The 18727-nt window shown below is 35.9% G+C and overlaps 3 protein-coding genes and 1 pseudogene across 10 annotated transcripts; 2 read left to right on the top strand and 2 right to left on the bottom strand.

Moving 5' to 3' along the window:
- The first annotated feature begins 846 nt into the window (after nt 1-846).
- On the top strand, nt 847-3630 carry LOC105649185 (uncharacterized). Of its 4 annotated transcripts, none has more exons than XM_089723405.1 (9): nt 847-1081; nt 1170-1260; nt 1361-1933; nt 2350-2398; nt 2494-2596; nt 2699-2794; nt 2885-2959; nt 3122-3191; nt 3393-3630. In XM_089723405.1, exons 2-9 carry the CDS (start codon nt 1183-1185, stop codon nt 3486-3488), a joined length of 1140 nt encoding a protein of 379 aa, XP_089579531.1. In that variant the 5' UTR covers nt 847-1081; nt 1170-1182; the 3' UTR covers nt 3489-3630. The 4 variants fall into 4 exon arrangements, 3 of the variants coding, with proteins under 3 accessions (XP_089579531.1, XP_089579532.1, XP_089579530.1); XM_089723406.1 differs by lacking the exon at nt 847-1081 and having other exon boundaries at nt 1088-1260; nt 1361-1455; nt 1765-1933; XM_089723404.1 differs by lacking the exon at nt 847-1081 and having other exon boundaries at nt 1088-1260.
- Nucleotides 3631-4370: 740 nt separating this feature from the next.
- On the bottom strand, nt 4371-8110 carry LOC105649187 (Reticulon family protein). 2 transcript variants are annotated; one of them, XM_012235764.4, is made up of 6 exons: nt 7958-8110; nt 7675-7842; nt 6334-6514; nt 6098-6239; nt 5298-5367; nt 4371-4997 (listed from the first exon to the last, which is right to left on the bottom strand). In XM_012235764.4, the coding sequence occupies exons 2-6, from the start codon at nt 7838-7840 to the stop codon at nt 4831-4833; spliced, it is 726 nt and encodes a 241-aa protein (XP_012091154.1). In that variant the 5' UTR covers nt 7841-7842; nt 7958-8110; the 3' UTR covers nt 4371-4830. The 2 variants fall into 2 exon arrangements, with proteins under 2 accessions (XP_012091154.1, XP_012091153.1); XM_012235763.4 differs by having other exon boundaries at nt 7675-8103.
- Nucleotides 8111-8251: 141 nt separating this feature from the next.
- LOC105649236 (disease resistance-like protein DSC1) lies at nt 8252-13655 on the top strand (annotated as a pseudogene). The gene is made up of 6 exons (XR_016321458.1): nt 8252-8950; nt 9779-10110; nt 10160-10910; nt 11052-11359; nt 11769-12670; nt 12738-13655. The product of XR_016321458.1 is annotated as a disease resistance-like protein DSC1 (transcript).
- Nucleotides 13656-14439: 784 nt separating this feature from the next.
- Nucleotides 14440-18657, bottom strand: LOC105649237 (U-box domain-containing protein 52). Of its 3 annotated transcripts, none has more exons than XM_020685276.3 (10): nt 18385-18657; nt 17965-18068; nt 17732-17853; nt 17404-17600; nt 17257-17311; nt 16784-17078; nt 16567-16668; nt 16031-16456; nt 15231-15942; nt 14440-15010 (listed from the first exon to the last, which is right to left on the bottom strand). In XM_020685276.3, exons 1-10 carry the CDS (start codon nt 18560-18562, stop codon nt 14997-14999), a joined length of 2205 nt encoding a protein of 734 aa, XP_020540935.1. In that variant the 5' UTR covers nt 18563-18657; the 3' UTR covers nt 14440-14996. The 3 variants fall into 3 exon arrangements, with proteins under 3 accessions (XP_020540935.1, XP_020540934.1, XP_012091219.1); XM_020685275.3 differs by having other exon boundaries at nt 15178-15942; nt 17404-17597; XM_012235829.4 differs by having other exon boundaries at nt 15178-15942; nt 18385-18656.
- Nucleotides 18658-18727: the final 70 nt, after the last annotated feature.

Here is an 18727-nt window from a genome sequence, read left to right as displayed (position 1 = left end):
ATAAGGAGATCTCTCATTTCTCCATATATGGTAATATGCACCATTCAGACTGATCATTTTGTTTGTCCATTTTGACTTGTGCAGAATATCATTACCAACATAAATCGTATACGTGAATAGTGATCATGAATAGTAATAGTATACTCGAATAGTAACTGTATGCATGAATAGTAAGTGTACATGTGAATAGTGCTGGGCTTACTTAAACCGGAGTCAGCAACAGTAACGCCAATAGTACTGTTCACCATCAAATTTACTATTCATCACTAAGTCGATTCTGCAACGTCTTTCTGAGCGGACAGCACCAATGGACTCGTCGTAATTTTTCTTCGTTGTGGTATAATTATTTTTAAAATATATCCACGGATCCGGTGCCGCTATCTAATCGGCTGGACCTGCCGAAACCTTCGGCTCTGATACCACTTGTTAGGCATCAGCTCTGATATCAGTTTTTAGACATCAGCTTTGATACCAGTTTTTAGACATCAGCTCTGATACTAATTGTTGGGAATCAACTCTGATACTACTTGTTGGGCCCTCACAAAGAATTAAGAGAAAATTGACACAGCAGAATAATCAAAATTGTAATATGCAGAAATTTACGTGGTTCACCCTCAACTGTTTAGGGTTACGTCCACGGGACAAAGTCTGAATATTAAAAATAATAGGTACACCAAGAGAGTAATACAAAAATAGTGATACTCCAAGTGTTTTCTAAAAACGCTCCATAATAATTTTATCACTATTTTTTCCTCCCTAATTTTAGGAAACCCTTCCTAAAATATATATATATTTTTCTTTTTGCTATGTGTTGAGGGAAAACCTTCTCCTCCTATTTATAGGAGGAGGAGAGGATGCATTAATTAATGCGGCTGACGCGCAATTAATGCATCCATATCCAATTGTTGGTGCTGCCTTCATTGAAGATGATTATCAAAAATGTGTTTTCCCTTTGTTTTTTCTTTTTTCTTTTTAAAAAATGTGCCCACTTGATTGGGCACCGACACAACGGTCTACACCGTGTGGAGCCGGCGTGCGCAATTTGCGTTTCAACGCTTCTAAAGAAATTATAATCTAATCTGTGGGTATTTTTTTCCTTTGTTTTTGTTTTTTTTATAATCTGACAAAAGTTATCTCCTTTTGGTTTTGTGGTTCTTCTACGAGATTAGTCAGAGGGTGATCATGGCTGATGCTGAATCAGTAATCATCAATACTGAAGATTATATTGGCGAAACGGAATATCATACTCCCAATCGGAAGGTTAAGATTAGAACCTCAATTGTCGTGTTATATATACATATGTTCGCTAATTTGTTGTTTCAGAAGCTAAATACATACGCATATTTCTCTTTTCAAAAAGGTTACTACCCCGGAATGGTTTATCCTCGTCGCGAACTTCATCTTGGAGCTTCCATCGGCTGTTTTTGATCAGCTATCTTCTGTGCATAAGCCTCAGTATGCATTGCTTAGTATGTTGATGTCTTTCATAGTCTTGATCCTTTCAATCGTTGACCTTGTTTACAAGGGTCGAAAAAAAAGAGTTACATTCATGTGGAGGGGTTTGATACCATGGTTTTATTACCAACATCCGAATCGAACTCTCATGTCCTTTGGAACATTTTCTGAGATTATTGGATTAGTTTGTAGCATATTTCAATGTGTTTTTACATCAATAGGATATGGCTTTTTGTATAGGCATGTTGATAATCCTATCAACGTGAATGCCTGGCCTGTGATCTTTGCATTTGGTGTATTGTATTACAGAGGTCCAGAAAGGCTCCCAATCCTACGGAATAGGGAGTCAACCCTACTTTTAAGGACACTCAATGAAGAAGAGAATACAGCTGTTTTTCCTTTGTCTTCATCTACTGTTCTCAAAATCAACAAGGGAGATATCACCAAGTGGTTCGTTGATGGCTATTCTGATGCTATTGTAACTTCTTACTACCCTTTCTTATTGTTTCCTTTAATAATAATATCAACTTTCTTGATCTGTGTATGTTGCTTTCTTGATTACCTTTACTTGCTAATAATGATGCAAATGCTGTTTCCTTGCTATTGAAGACCATAATCTTGATATCAATCTTGGGTGGAAATAAACTCTGTTTTATTTTATTTCACTGATCCTGTTATTAGTTATGAATTCAGTTCTGTTTAGTTGTTTGTTATAAATTTTAGATTTTTAAGTCAAAGTTTGTTCATTAGAGCTATAAGGTTATAACGAACACAAATTTCCCCCAGTTTTTTGCAGTAAGACGAACTAATTGCACAAATTGAGATTTGAAGTTTTCTACTTTACATAATGGGAAGCGAGCATTTATGAAAAAGAAAAAACATTATCTTATGCAGGTTAATTCTGCAAATCAGAGAATGCTTGGAGGTGGAGGTGCAGATGGAGGTATTCCTGTCTTGTACATTCTCCTTTTCAATCTCTTCCAACCTTACTTCAAGTTTTGATTCAAACTCACGAAAATTTCGAAAGCATTTTGGTAGCGATCCATAGTGCTGCTGGACCAGAACTCTTTGATGCATGTTATAAGGTCCCTGAAGTCCAACCTGGAGTCCGTTGCCCCACTGGAGAAGCAAGAATAACTCCGTATGCTCTTGTTGCTTAACTTTTGCCATATTCTAGTAATCACTCCAGCATTGTATACATCTATTAATAATCACTCAATAATAACATGTTTCACATATGCAGCGGCTTCAGATTACTTGCATCTCATGTGATTCACACTGTTGGTCCTATTTATGGTTTCGATGTCGACCCTGCAGCCTCCCTGAAAAGTGCATATAGGTGTATCCTAACTTGGGTTGTGTCCTTTATTATCATTAGTTTTAATTAGAATTCTAAATAGGATCTCTTGTTTACTCTTGATTGTGACAGGAATAGCTTGAAATTAGCCAGAGACAACAACATCAAGTATATTGCTTTTCCTGCTATATCCTGTGGTATTTATGGGTAAGTTGTCTGAAGGAGACCACCACCAAACCGCCACCCACCACCCCCACCCCAAAACAATCTCATCAGTACCCCAAAAAAAAAAAAAAAAAAAACTTTCCTGTGTGGGGAGTTCATTTCTCTCTCGAAAGTCATTGTTTTTCTTTCTATTTGCTATTTTAGGTATCCTCATGAGGAAGCTGCTGCAATATCTATATCCACAATCAAAGAATTTAAAGATGACTTGAAAGAGGTATCATTTATATTTTTATTTTGCTTCATGCTATATACCCTATATCACTTTTTTTTTTTAAAAAAAAAATTTTAATCAACAAAAACTTATCAAACTCCAGCAATCTTATAATCTCTGCCCTATAATAGCAGAAATTTACCATTTTACTAGTCACATGTCCTTAAAAACTTATTGGGTTTTACTTAAAATTATTGTCGGCAGGTCCATTTTGTTCTGTTCTTCGATGAGATTTACGACGTTTGGTTAAAGAAAGCCAAAGAATTGCTTCTACCTTGGCCTGACAGTCAAGAACGATAAGGAAATCTTTTTCCTCTAGTTTACAATAGGAGGGAAACTTTTCTGTCCAGTATAACAACTTTCCAACCACCACCCCCACCCCCACCCCAAAACCGCCACCCACCACCCCCACCCCAAAACAATCTCATCAGTACCCCCCCAAAAAAAAAAAAAAAAACTTTCCTGTGTGGGGAGTTCATTTCTCTCTCGAAAGTCGTTGTTTTTCTTTCTATTTGCTATTTTAGGTATCCTCATGAGGAAGCTGCTGCAATATCTATATCCACAATCAAAGAATTTAAAGATGACTTGAAAGAGGTATCATTTATATTTTTATTTTGCTTCATGCTATATACCCTATATCACTTTTTTTTTTTTTAAAAAAAATTTAATCAACAAAAACTTATCAAACTCCAGCAATCTTATAATCTCTGCCCTATAATAGCAGAAATTTACCATTTTTACTAGTCACATGTCCTTAAAAACTTATTGGGTTTTACTTAAAATTATTGTTGGCAGGTGCATTTTGTTCTGTTCTTCGATGAGATTTACGACGTTTGGTTAAAGAAAGCCAAAGAATTGCTTCTACCTTGGCCTGACAGTCAAGAACGATAAGGAAATATTTTCTGTCCAGTATAACAACTTTTCAAATTTTTGTTCTGTTTTTGGACGATGCTTACAAAATGTAATTGAACAAGAAAGGCAACTACAACATTAGCTTCGTTCCTGTATAAACATGCTTCAATTGGACAATGTACTGTTTTGTTGTTCTATTACCAAAGAAATTTATCCACTTCTCATTATTAATAATGTCTTAAAAGAGGAAAATACAAAAGAAATAAAAAAAAAAAAAGTCGTCGTTTTTGCTTGTTTTTTCAAGATATGATGCTTTAATGGCTCCAAAAATAGAACTATAATCAGGTCTTTCAATCTTACTAGCTTTTAACATACACATCATTAAATATTGTTGTTCATAATCCATTACCTCCTGTTCTTTCAATCTAAGAAGATCAATGTACAAACTGATCCTATCCTAAATTTACAATCCATCCTAATTTCATCTTTCCCAAAGCAAGTCCCACATGAAATGGAAAGCAAACTAGCTCTAAAAATTTAATGATCATGAGATCTTAAGCCAAATTTCAAAAGTTCACTTGCTCGTAGAAGCTTATGAAACACTTTGTTCTGTTTATCATAACAAGGGTACAAGGGGCAGCAGCTACTCTTGTTCAGTGAAGAACCCAACACTGTAAGTAGCCCAGAAGAAACCGACATTGCCCCAAGAACTTGAAACTCTGCAGACTTTGTAGTAGCTTTTAGAACTTTTGAACCGCAAACTCGACCATAACCTGTACGCATTGCAGGCTTATGCATCTTTGTCCTTGGATAAACTCTGTGGGATTCTACTAATAACACTCTCATCCACTATCTTATAGTGATGCGATAATTTTCTGTGGATCATCCCGCAATATCTATCCACACGCTCTTCATATTTGCTATACAAAGCAGGAATTGTAATGGATAAGATGGTTCCTGTCACCACGATCAATGGCACACCTATAAATATTTGGCTCCTCCATTTACTGATCACAAACATCCAATGCATATATGGATGCAATTTTAAACATACATAATACAAAGTGAATCTATCTGGTTTCTAGGACATATCAATAATATATTGCAAGAAAACTTTTCCATTGCTACTTCAGAGCTAGAGAATGATGACAATTAGCCAAAGGAGTAGCCAGACTGTAAAAATGAGTAAAGTACAAAAGAATTTTGACAAAGAGAGGAGCCTGCATTTGCTTAACAACTTGGGCAAGTAGTGCATACCTATGTAGGCCAATGTGAAGAAAGATAGGTAGCTACCAATGGCAGACAGAAGCCATAGACAAACCACCACCTGTCAAACAAGAAATACTTTTATATCACCGGATTAAATTAGTCAGCAGAACAATGCATATATGGAAGAAATATACTGTTGATTTGTCAACAAAGATTCTGAGGATCATTTATTCAAACAATAGAAATATCCTTCAGGATGGTGTGTCCTGAGACCCAAAACATGCTTATCAGAGTGCATAATTAACAAATTAACCAAATCAAATGCAAAACTCATTGCGAGGGTTCCAAACAATATCCATAAGCTATAATGGGACCTGCTTTCAGATATTCCAGCAACTAAGTAATAACTCAAGGTATGGAGGGGGTGGGTGGGTGGTTGGAGGTTTATCGGTTATACTGATTCTATTTGCCTTCCATTCATTTTTAGCAGATGAAATTATAAAAATTAAACACAATCCATTTGTAGTTCCTAGACTTTATATGTTAAATATTTAAATTACAGATTTCATTGAGTTATGTAATTTCACTTCCATTGCGTTGGAACTTAAAAAGGAAATTCATTATTAAAACTCCAAAATTTTAATTTTATGGAAGTGAATGCACTTCGAGCAAACTTATGTCAAATTCAATGGACTTTGCAAATGAATTCAACATCTTTAATTGCCAATTAAAAACATTAAAAATATAACAAATGAATTCAGATCACTTACCATGATGCCTCATTAGGGTGAAAAGTGATCATTGTAAAGATATAGCTATCTAATCTTCTTAAATTAATAAATACAAACCTTGAAAAAGAGTCTAAAATCTTTTCCAATAGTGATGTCATGAGCCATAAGAAGCATATTGTTGATTTTAACACGAAAAGAAGCTGCAGCATTATGAACCATTTCCTCCGACAAAACTAGCTCTGGTAACGATTGGGGTTGTCTGCTCAAACACAAACAGTTGTTGCCATTAGAAATGGTTTCAGCATCAAAACAAAGAGCTCACAACTGACCAAAATAGTGGATATTGGGCATACTTATTTCTGATAACAGCAAAGTTGGCATGAAAGAATAGTAATACTGTCACGACCAGCAAAACGTCCGAACAAATTGTTAAGAATGGTAATCCAGACCGTTCAAATATAAACCATGCAACTGTTGCAACAACAATGACACCAAAAGAAACATGCCGCCGCTTCCATAAAAGTACATCGGCAGCTATCATTAAAGAAACAAATTTGTCAAACTTCAACAAATGCAGAAACAAAATGAAAAAGGTGTACCAATATGCAATTCTGGAGATAATGTTATATTCTCTACTATAATCATGACAAACAGTAACAAATTTGTTGCAATAGTAAATACATCAAGATGAGATAAATTTTCTCAAAACATCAATGATCAATCAGCTAGACAAATCAACAAACTTTCTATCCAAGTACTTGGTGCCTAACAAATATTCAGTCCGATCAATGAGGCAATGCAGAAAGAGGAATAGAAAAGATGAATGAAAATACAAATGAATAAGGCTGGAGGTATATCCTCAAAATTCCAAGCTTGATATAATTAGAGAACTTTTCTGAACGAATAGCAATATAACTACCAAGGGACACTATCCACATTCATCCCATGCTCCTATCGTGTCTCTTCCATATGCAGATGAAGTTTCAAAGAAAAGTTTCTGAATTGGTGTGTTACTATCGAATAAAGAGAAATATATGGACACAAGAGCCATGTCACAGAAGATGTAAGTTTTGACTTTTAACTGGACACTAGTAGCAACATAACCTGAACTATCAGTAATTTATCTGTTGAGAATAACCAGCATAAAACAAACAATAATGATAGTAAAATAGAACATTTTTGAAATAACACAATAGAAAATATTGAAATATTGTAGGTAGTTTAGAGTTGAAACATCAACTTGTAAAATTCTACTAATGCCACTTCAAACTGGAATTCAATTTCATAGAAATCAGAGAAATCAATAAAGCACAAACTAATTTATTCTACTAATGCCACTTCGAACTTCTTGAATTCAAGCAAAAATCATCTTTCGTTTCAGTCCAAGAAGACCGTAATCAGAATCTATTACTAGTTTGCTCAAACTTCAGATATCTTAACCACACGAGAGTTTGTTATAAATTATACATTCTACAAATGATGAAACCCATTTCATCATCATCCTCCTCCATAAAACAAACAGCATAAATAAATAATAATAAAAAAAACAACTTTAAATATGCTAGAGAACCTATTGTTGAATAATTTTCAATTAAAAGTAGAACTGCATTTCTAGTGGCAACTTGATCAAGACTTAAAAATTGAAAAATACAAACAAAAAAGACCAATTTTTTTCCTTTTTCTTCTCAAATTACCTTTGCCACCTCCCATAAATTGATGAAGTGAGACTTGCCGACCAAACAATCGATACCCAGATGTTAATGCTGAAGAACAACAACTAGCAGAAGAAGCTGCAGCGTCATTTCTTGTCTCTCCTCCATTGACGTCCTCTCTATTTACAGAATCACCTGAATTCTCCATTACTGGCCAAATAAAAACAATTCCGATTGGCAATTTGCTTCCACGAAGAAATGGATGATCGGAAGCAAATTCAAATCTTTTTGAAATACTGATCTCAGGAATCTCAAAAAATCTTACCTTTCCGTTACAGGAGAGTATGGATCTAAATTTAAGAACGAGGGTCTATTTTGACGTTGCGTTTTAGGAATGTCTACTTCATGGTTCTAGAGAAGTGCAAAGAAGACGACAAGTGAAGGTAAGTCAGAGAGGGTGGCGATTACCTACTTCTCTTCCCCAATTACGCCGTAGCCCCATTGAATTATTATATTTATAATTATTAAAGATAATAAATAATTAGCTTAGCTACTTTATTATTCTATTTATAATTATCTAAACGCTTACGTAATTAAAAAAGTTAATTAATATTTTTTATTTATTTATTAACATATTGAAATCATATTGATTATTTAAACGCTTACCTTCTTTTCCCCATTAGACAACTGTTGAAATGACTGAAAATAGTCTCAAATAAGACAAAGTTTTGGTTGTTTGCCATGAAGATGGTGATATTCTCACAATAAAGCACTACACTTTCATCTCTCAAGATTCGAAAATCTTTGTTAAACTTTCTAATATGGCTTCCTGTTCATCATCATCTAATTCTTCTCTTCGAGTGGAAGAAAAATATGAAGTATTTCTTAGTTTCACAGGAAGTGAGGACTCCTGCATTAACTTTACAAGTCATCTTTATACTGTTCTGTCCCAGAAGCAACTCAAGACCTTCATGGCTGATTCACTTAATAGAGGGGATGAATTATGGCTTGCAGTTACAGAAGTGATAGAAGAATCAAAGCTAGCATTGATAATCTTTTCTAAGGACTATGCCCCATCAAGCTTGTGCTTGGATTTACTTGTAAAGATTCTTGATTGCAAGAGAGGAAAAGGGCTGATTGTTTTACCTGTTTTCAACCATGTAGATCCATTAGATGTTGGGAAGCTGAGTGGGGATTTTGGGGAGGCAATTTTCAACCTTGAAGAACAATTTAAGGAGGAGATGAACAGAGTGTATGGGTGGAGGGCTGCTCTGGAAAAAGTTGCCTATCTTTCTGGTTGGGTTTTTTTAGCTACCCGGCAATAACTGTCTTTCTCTTCTGTTTCAATTGTTAATATGTGGGAGAAGGAAGGGTTTGCTTCAAACATTTAAGCAGTAAGCATGTGGAATTGTTTTGCCATCTTTTGTTTGTGATCTTAGGACATGTGATGATGTATCATAAATTAATGAAATCGAAAGTTATTTTGGTCCTGTAAGTTGAGAACTTTGTCCGGAAAATGGGAAACAAATGTGATATTTGGGAAGCTTTTGGACTTATTTTCTCTACTGAAAGTGTAGGTACTAAAAATTTAAAATATGAAGACATGTGTGGATGAAGTATTACTTTCGAAGAGAAACAAAAAGGGAGTCACATTCAATTATGCTCTGAAATTATTGTGTTATTGTGAGAGCAATGGGAAATTTGCATAATGCTGGTTTGAGATTTAGCTGGTGGAAACTAACAAAGATTCTAAAGCTGTTTGTAATAAGTTCTTGCTGAATGAGACAGCAAAGGAGAGAGGTTTTGTTCTCTAATTGTTTATTTAACTAATTAACTTATGAGAAAACAAAACAAATTTTTAGAAGAACTTGTTTGTCTTTCTAACTTCTATTGGTGTTTTTAATAACGGCTAGCTAGTTTAGCTTTATGTTTTGTCACCAAGGAAGTAAATTTCACAAGTATATTACATGTGGATGAAAAAGGAAGTATTTTGTGTCTTAAAAAGGACAAAATAAATGTAACCATATCACTGATGTATATTCCACTTATTACTGCTGATGGAAGTCCACAGTCATGTGTGTATTTTATTATCTGCATCAGGTTTCAGTTGGCCTCTCACACTCTCTTTGCTCTTCGTATTTTGCAGGATCAAATTGAAATTTATTGACGAAGTTGTTCGGGATATTTTAGTGAAACTGAATTGTCTACATCATAATGAAATTCAGGGTTTAGTTGGCATCCAATCACGTTTAGCAGAGATTCAAGAGTTGCTATGTACTGGATTGACTGATGTTCTCATTATTGGAATATGGGGAATGGGTGGTATAGGTAAGACAACCATCGCTGCTGCTATTTTTAAAGAAAAGTCTTGTCAATTTGAATCATCTTGTTTTGTTGCAGATGTGTGGGAAGGGTCGGAGAAACATGGTCTGACTCATTTACGAAAGAAACTCCTCGGTGAACTGTTGGGGAAAGAAAATAGATACTCATACACAAATTTATCATGTGTCAGGAACCAGACTTGAACTGGTGACACGAGATTTTGGATTCACTTTTATAAGGCACAGACTTCAAAGTAAGAAGGTTCAATTAGTCATTGATGATGTGAATAGTTTACAGCATATAGAAGTTTTAGTTGGAAAGCAATGTTGGTTTGGCTTAGGAAGTAGAATTATCATAACATCACGAGACAATCATGTACTAAAGAACGCAGTTGATGAAACATATGAGGTTAAGGAATTAAATTATGATGATGCTCTTCAACTTTTTGTTATGAGTGCATTTAAGTGAGACCTTCCCAAAAAAGATTATTTGGATCTATCAACTGAAGTGGTACATCATGTTAAAGGCGATCCATTTGCTCTTAAAGTCTTGGGCTCCTCTTTATTTGGCAAGACAAAGCCAGAATGGAAAAGTGCCTTGAATAAGCTTAAAGAAGTTCCTAATGAAGAAATTCTAAATGTGTTGAAGATTTAGTTATGATGGACTGGAAAATGAAGAGAAAGACATATTTCTTGATATTGCCTGTTTCTTTAAAGGCAAGGAAATTGATCTTGTGAAAAGAGTACTTGATGGCTGTGGTTTTTTTTACAGATATTGGGTTAAGCATTCTCAGGGATAAGTGCCCCGTTACAATTTTTGACAACAAAGTACAGATGCATGGTTTATTGCAATAAATGGGTTGGGAAATTGTTTGTAGAGAACATAGCAAAGAGCCTGGAAAACGCAGCAGATTGTGGATAGCCAAGGATATAAACTATGTACTAATAAAAAACACGGTGAGAGCTTAACGTGTTAACTATCCTTTTCTTAGGTGACAGTGAAAGCTTGTGCAATATAGTTTTTTATTGGGAAGAGCTGTAATTGTGACTACACCTACGTAATTGTGTTTCTTATTGTCCTTTCGTTTTGGTTTCTAGGGGGCTAGAAGCATTGAAACCATGTCCTTAAACATCTCTAGAACAGGAGAGATCCAAGTAAATTTTGAAGCATTCAAAGCAATGAGTAATCTTAGATTGCTCGGATTCTATACTTCAGAATTTGGAAACTACAAACTGCAACTTCCTCATGGTCTCATATCTCTTCCTGGTAAGTTAAGTTATCTACGTTGGCAAGGATATCCTCTGAAATCTTTGCCATCTAATTTTCTTCCGCAGAATCTTGTGGAACTTGTCCTGACTGATAGTAAGGTTGAAGAACTTTGGTCTGGAGTCCAGGCATGATTAATATCTGAATTGTTAAAGGTTACAGCTACAGCTCCATTGAAGTAAAATCGATTCAAGTGTTGCTGACAGATTTTGGATTTATTTTGCTGATGAAGATAGTGTAGCTGATTGGAGATTATTTTGATGAAGTCATTTAGATTTTGTTGTACTTTGTTATCTTTTAATCTCCATCTCTTGTGTTAGTTGAAGTCAAGTAGCAGTAGTTGAAAAATCTATGATGTACCTTGCTTTAAGCTTTAGTTTGGAAGACAAACTTCCTTGATTTATGGAGGTTTGATGAACAAACTTTAGAATAGCTCTTGTATAAATACTTTCACTCTGCTATAATATAGATTATATCTTTTCTCTCCACACTTACATAATTCTCTGCAGAATTTTCCTTCTCTTTCTTAATTCTCTGTTCTTCTAAACCAACATGAATGCATGTATCCTTCGTTTCTGTGACCATCTAATTGCAGTTCCAGACCTCTCACTGCCCACAAATCTTGAGGAAATAGATATTGCGCACTGTATTAGTTTGGTGGAGGTTTTCTCATCAATTCGATATCGTAACAAGCTTAACTATTTGAATTTGAGATCCTGCAAAAGCCTTAGGGATGATTTCTTTATGGAAATCTCTTCAATCTCTGTCTCTCTATGGTTGCTCAAAAGTCACCAGATTTCCATAGATTTCAGGGAACATAAAGAAGTTGGACTTAAGTGGGACTGCAATAAAGGAAGTTCCCAGCTCAATTGGATGTCTCTCTGGGCTCGTTGACTTGGCATTGAGAAACTGTACAAAACTTGAGAGTCTCCCTAGCAGTATTTTTCAGTTGAAACTTTTCGAAATACTTTATGTAAATGGAACAAGCATAAAAGGATTACCCTCTCAAATTGAAAATCTACAAAGACTTACTGAGTTGACATTGAGTAACTGCAAATACCCTGAGAAATTGCCAGAGAACGTTGGATGTCTAACTTCTTTGTGGAAACTAGTCCTCAGTGGTTGCAATCTGTCAGACATACCAGATAGCATCAGTTGCTTATCCTCAGTGAAAGAATTAGATCTAAGTGAAAACAATTTTGATATCCTACCTGCAGGCATCAGTGAACTTACAAGGTTGCTTTACCTTGGCTTAAAATATTGCAAGAGGTTCCAATCACTGCCACAGCTTCCACCACGTCTAATATTACTAGATGCACATGAATGCACTTCGCTGGAAACAGTATCTAGCTTATTTACCAGACTCAAGAAGTACAATTTTGAGTTCATTTTTACTAATTGCTTCGAGTTGGATCGGGATACATGGAGGAATTTCCTACTATATGCTCAGGTCTCTCTCTCTCTTGTTGTAGTTGTTTTTATGCCTCTGTCATGTTCAAATTGTGTTCATCTTACAGGTTTCTTTTTTACGAGGACGATACACTTACAGTTGTCACTTCCCTGGAAAAACAATTCCAAAGTGGTTTGTCAATCAAAGCAGGGGATCTGCACTAACAATTCATCAGCCTACACATTGGTTTAATTGCAAGTTCTTGGGTTTCAGCTTCTGCGTCGTTGTTAAGTTCAAGGACTATTTTGATGATGGTGGTTTCGAGGTGATACGCAGTTACCATTTCAAAGATAACTATTGTAAGCACTTCCATTTCAGATCCTCTTTTGGTGGCTGGGATAGCGAGGAAAGCCGTCCAAGATCAGTTACATCAGATCATGTGCTTCTGGGATTTGATCCATCTTTATATGCTGAAAGATACGATATTTTAAGTGAACATTATTACAATGAGGTTTCTATTGAATTTAGTTTTCTAGATAGATACCAAAAACCCTTAGATGCTCAATGCACAGTGAAGAAATGCGGTGCCTGCCTAGCATATGCTCAAGATGAGAAAAACCGCAGTTCTATGATGAGAGAAAGTAAAAGATGTCATGATGACAACCATTACAATGAGGCTGAACCCAGTAGACGCAGAGGTGATGGCTCTTACAAGAAGGGAGACTGCAAAAGGATCAAGAAAATTACCTAATGAAAGGCATTTAAAGATGAAATGGAAATGACCAAATTTGCCAAGCCCTCCACCCCTATCCTCCAGAAATAGCTCACTTATTGATCTCGTTCGGTGCTGTAAAGCAGAATGTTTTTGGAGCCTCAGGGTTTGATATGATTTGTTTCCAAGGCAATGGTTACCCCCATTCTCTCTCTCTAGTTAACGGGAAAAACAGTCTTTATGCTGCATTTAAGCATTTTTACTGGTTTTGTTGTTATCAGGTCTTCCATTTTGGAGGATATGGTACTATATTCAGATATAAATGTTATCAAATATGGACTTCTCTGCTTGCTTGATGCATTTGAAAAACACATGCCTACATTTGTAAACATATTCTTGAGATGGCCACATTGCTGTCCAGTAAATTATACTTTGTTTAAATTTAGGTGTGCATTTGCTTCTAGAAAGTAAAATCTTTTTTTTTTTTTTTTTTTTTTTTAAAAAAAGTCTATATTTTCATTAGTTCTCTATTACTTGGCATAGAGGTAATACCATGAAGAAGTTTTTTAAGGATTTGATTACCCAAATTGGTCATGATATCCATCAGGCTTAAGTGTGGATGGTTCTCTGTGATCAAAGTCCACTCTCTTAACCCATGCTAAAGTTTCATTATATTTTTAAAAATCTGAAATCTGTGTCTTCAATTTCCTCTATTTATGCTGTTTATCCAATTCATCGTTCTTAATCTTTGCTTCCGACGTTCTCTTTTTGTCCTCTAAGTGTTCTTTCTCTCTCTCTCTCTCTCTATCACTCCAAGGCTCAGCTTCAGATGCGACTCCTGGTACCACTTTGTTTTTTAGTTGATTTTCTCTTAAGATTGGAGAGGATCCAAGTATGTAAGTTCAGGTGGAAAATAAGAAAACTTTTACTTTCTTCATCATTTTCCTCATTTCCCAAACAAGGGAAAGTTCTTTTCTTTAGTATTTTCCATAGCTATTTTATTTTCTTAAAAAAATCCAAAATTTAAGATTACTGACTAGGAATTCAAGGTTCTGGATGCGTTGAACACAAAGTGCTTTAATTATTTTGTACCCTGCCATATTATACTCATGATCAATGAAAAACAAAAATATGCATTACAATTACAAAACATTACATGGTGAAGCAATGGTCTCTATACATCTATAGCACAGAAACCAATCAATGATACTTTCCGAATATGTTTTAACAGTACCCTTTATATAAAATATGTATTCTTTCGCAAAAACAATGTATTCTTTGTTAAGTAAAGAAGCAAAATGGTTGTTCTGATACCCTACTGAATTACAGAATCAGGGTAGTGTTCCCCTTTCCACATACTCCCTCACCCAAACCTGACCCTGTTGAGATCAAACTTGATGAAACAACCTCAAACTGTATTCACAGGAGTATCTTGGAGATGAAACAAAAAATAATTACAAGTAAAGCAAAATTACATAGTTATTTCACTTCTTTCTGTTGGACCACATTAGGTTTCTTTCCCTGACTATTAGGTTGGACCTGTTTCCTCAAGTTTGGTGATCCAGGCACAACCACTGTGAACTTTAAGTATCATCCAGATGTAACTATTGTCTTCTACGGCCATAAGATGATGAACTTGAAAAGCTTGAGAAATCAGATGCAGAATGTGGTACATCACTCATCGTCTCCTGACAGCCAATAAGTCAGTCAGTCAATAAGTGAATTACAAAATTTGCAAAGGTCATGGTAGCTGTAGAACGCTATGCAATTAGTAAATATTCGTTCTTAGAAAAAATGAGGTTCTTTAATGAATATGCTTATTCAATTCAAAAAATCTGCAGGATGACTAACTCACTTGAAGTGAGGAAATATGCCTGTGATTTATTGTACTTGTTGTGCTAGATATACCTCCAAACATGAAGTAGGGCATACTTGCATCTGCAAGTTCTCTCAATCTGTTAAGCTCAGGTAATATGACCTTCCCGAGATCCGGTCTGTCCTTTTTTCTTAGTTCTGCACATTGAAGAGCTAGCTCGGCAAAACTCAAGGTCTCCTCTAGAGGCCAGTCAGGAACAGTTGGGTCAAGCACCTGAAGAAAAGTTCCATCCTCAATGGCACTTTCAACTTGATGAGCTAAACCCATTGGTGGCTTGGCTGTTATTATTTGCAGAAGCATGATCCCAAGTGAGTAAATATCAGATTTTGTCCCGAGCATTCCGGTTTGTTGATATTCTGGATCAATGTAACAAAATGTTCCTGCTGTTGAAGTCATGCGATATTGCGTAACAGAATTAGCTATGGATGGAGGGACAAGTCTTGCCAAGCCAACATCACTAATCTTGCTGACAAAATGACGGTCGAGTAAAATATTTCCAGGTTTTAGGTCACGGTGCACTAGAGGTTCTGGCTTGGTTTGGTGCAGGAAAAGAAGCCCAGTGGCAATCTCTGCCGCAATTCTGAATCTCATTTGCCAAGGAAGAGATGGGGTGTGTCCTTTCCTGAAAATACGATCATCTAAACTGCCATTTGCCATATATTCATAGACCAGGCAACCATACTCTGGGCAAGCTCCAAGGAGGAGAACCATGTTTGGATGCCGTATGCGGGATAACACTTCAACCTGCAATGAAGTCGCCTAATATTATAATTGAGATTAAAACATCTATCATTTTGAAGAAAGTCTAATCTTGATTAGCGAAGTTTCAAACCTCTTGCTGAAACTGTGACTTTCCTTGATCTGCGTCACAACTTAGAACTTTAACGGCAACTTCTGTATGATCCAGGTAACACTTGTAAACTGGGCCGTAACCTCCTTCTCCAATCTTGAGAGAGTCTGAGAAGTCTTTCGTTGCTGTTTCAATCTCCTCAACAGTGTACCTTCGGTACCTAAGATCAGTTGGCACCCAAGATTCCCGTGACTGCTTCTCCCCAATGTCTTTGAGAGCTTTCATTTCTGCACTTATTCTTCTTTGTTCTTCCAGGTCAGCCAGTTTCCAAGCCGCTTGAGCTGCTTCGGCATCTATCTTGCTCTTTGCTTTCTCCTTCTCTGCTAGTGCCAATGCAGCTTCCTCTGCCATTCGTGCCTCCTCATATCTATGTTCTTCTTCAATTTTCCAGCGTTGATAATCCGTAGTCTGAGGAGATTTTGTCATAATGTTATTAGTAATTATTGCTCAACGACAAATTTCATTTGTATTAGTGTAAATAAATAAAGTATGAAAAGCTAGATTTTAACCATAAGTACCTTCTGTTTTGCTGAGACTGCCTCCTTGTATGCTGTATTATACATGTCCATCGTTTGCTTCAGCTCCAGTCTGAGTCTCCTCATCTCGGATTCCACACCTTCCTATAAATTGTGAATGAAAAATCCATTAGTTTCTACCTTCTATTTATCTTATTAAATAAATCTCATGTTATGCATTCAGATGTAGCTGATGCTCTTTTCTGAGTTATGTCCTTACTATGTTCTGTGAATACCAAGATGGTTGCCCACTGTCCTGTGAGCTGCATCCGGAATAATTATATTGTGAACCAATATCTGTTGATGTTCCTGCTGAATAATTTGACCCAAAGCTTCTAAAATCGTAGTCTATGCCACTTTTCCTAGGGCTTATTTCAGGTTCTGAGTTTTCGTAGAAAGCTGGATGCATACGATCCAAGGATGGCCCCCCACTGCTTATAGATGATATATCCATTTCTGATGGGTAAGGATCGTATGGTTTGCCAATTGAACCTCTAGTTCTATTAAATGGAGACCTGTTCCAATTTTGTAGGCAAGTATATGCTGTGTCATTGATGGAAGAAACAAGAAGACGCATTTATTAATTTAGAAGTTAATTCTGCAATTAGCCTCAATTATTTACTAAATGTTGATAAATTGAAGATCATCATTATATACCCTTTTACCTCAGAATAGTTAATCTATTAAATTTACCTGATAATTTCTGCATCTTCACAAAGGCTATGCAGTGTGACTGCTCTCTCTGGTTCTGTAAAAGAGATAGATAGATAAAATGCTTATGAGCAATGAGAAAACCCAGTTATGGTTAAAAATGGCATGATGCTACTTATATAAGGAAACCTCTAGGAATTTGGCTCGTTCTGTGAGGTAAATCAACTAGAGAATGAACTTTCTGAATTTGAGGAGTAGATTTTGGTGGTGCTGGAGCACTAGCTGACCGTACAGCAGAAACCTTTCCTTTACTGATCACATATACAGTGCAGAAGTCTGGTGCAGCTTTTGACACATTGCTTGGAACATCTGTGCTCTTGAATCTTCTGTGCAGATCGCACAAGGTAATCACATCAAAACCCATCTCTTAAAGAGAGGAAGATTATACAGTTGCCATGATATATCATCTGATTGTCATATATAAGCTAAAATGGTGGACCTCGTAAATGGTATATACCTGGCAAGGAGGCCTCTTGTTGGTGCACCAAGTATTAGAGTTTCTATTACATGTGAAGTAGCATATTCTACTATTGCTTTGGTTATATCTGTATCATCAACTATGACTTCCTGACATTTTATCTGCATGAAAGATCAATAACGAGATTAACAGGTCGATTACAGTATTTGCAAATAACAATTTTGCTGATGAGAGAAGAACGCGAATGAACAGAGAAGCAGAAGATAACTCACATCTTTCCTCGTGCAGAAGCAGCGGAATGGAAGGAACAATTCTCTGGCTTCAGATTCAAGCTGTTTGCTATGAGTTCTTGCAACAGCTTCATTAACATCTCCCACTGCAGCTCCAAAAATAAAATGGAAAGTTTTAAGTTCTTTTGGATAACAAATTACTACCTCCTTCACGTGATGAGATTCTGGTGTTATACATTTTTACAATTCCTTCAGGGAATAAAAGAGGAGTTATCAATTTTCCAGGAAAATGATAGTAATGAGAATAATGTTATTTTAAAAGCTGTAAATGTCATCCTTCTCTTTTATTGTGAAAGAAAGTGGGAAATGAACATGTATAAACATATAGATACAAAATTTTCTTGTCAAATTCACAAAATTATTACAGAGACAAGATTTTCATAAATCAAAAAAGAATCATACATGGGGATGGTGACTTTTGTCTAACATGTAGAAGTGTGACAGATTGACCCCTGGAGAGAATATGATCAACAGTCCATTTAAGGGCATATTGGCTTCCTTTATCCTTGTCTATTGCCACTAAAACACTGTCTAGTTTGTCTGGATCTATCCTTGCCAATTCTGCATTCTTTCTAACCATATTTTCGGACCCAGGTTTTTTCCCGAAAATATTCCTGGCAGAAAGAATGCAGAACTGGCAACAAACCCAGAAAATAAAGGTTTATATCTTGAAAAATAATAAGAAAATGAAAGAAGTTGTCTAATAGTGGTAGCCCCTTATTGTCTCTTTACTTATAACTAATCC

Source organism: Jatropha curcas, chromosome 6 (assembly GCF_041381405.1).
Source record: "Jatropha curcas cultivar XTBG-Jc1 chromosome 6, XTBG_Jcur_1.0, whole genome shotgun sequence".
Lineage (NCBI taxonomy): Eukaryota > Viridiplantae > Streptophyta > Magnoliopsida > Malpighiales > Euphorbiaceae > Jatropha > Jatropha curcas.
The sequence above is the reverse complement of the archived record's forward strand: the minus strand, read 5'-3'. Positions and strand labels throughout refer to the sequence as shown.

Excerpts from the sequence above, each read along its gene's own strand:
- LOC105649185 (XM_089723405.1), top strand. The coding sequence starts at position 1,183 with ATGGCTGATGCTGAATCAGTAATCATCAATACTGAAGATTATATTGGC. Across the intron at positions 1,261-1,360 it reads ATCATACTCCCAATCGGAAG|GTTACTACCCCGGAATGGTT; the intron begins GTTAAGATTAGA and ends CTTTTCAAAAAG. Across the intron at positions 2,960-3,121 it reads ATATCCTGTGGTATTTATGG|GTATCCTCATGAGGAAGCTG; the intron begins GTAAGTTGTCTG and ends TTGCTATTTTAG.
- LOC105649187 (XM_012235764.4), bottom strand. The coding sequence starts at position 7,840 with ATGGAGAATTCAGGTGATTCTGTAAATAGAGAGGACGTCAATGGAGGA. Across the intron at positions 5,368-6,097 it reads ATTTTAGACTCTTTTTCAAG|GTGGTGGTTTGTCTATGGCT; the intron begins GTTTGTATTTAT and ends CTTGTTTGACAG. Across the intron at positions 4,998-5,297 it reads CTTCACATTGGCCTACATAG|GAACCATCTTATCCATTACA; the intron begins GTATGCACTACT and ends TCGTGGTGACAG.
- LOC105649237 (XM_012235829.4), bottom strand. The coding sequence starts at position 18,562 with ATGGTTAGAAAGAATGCAGAATTGGCAAGGATAGATCCAGACAAACTA. Across the intron at positions 17,854-17,964 it reads GCTTCTGCACGAGGAAAGAT|ATAAAATGTCAGGAAGTCAT; the intron begins GTGAGTTATCTT and ends TCTTTCATGCAG. Across the intron at positions 17,079-17,256 it reads GAAGATGCAGAAATTATCAG|GTCTCCATTTAATAGAACTA; the intron begins GTAAATTTAATA and ends AAATTGGAACAG.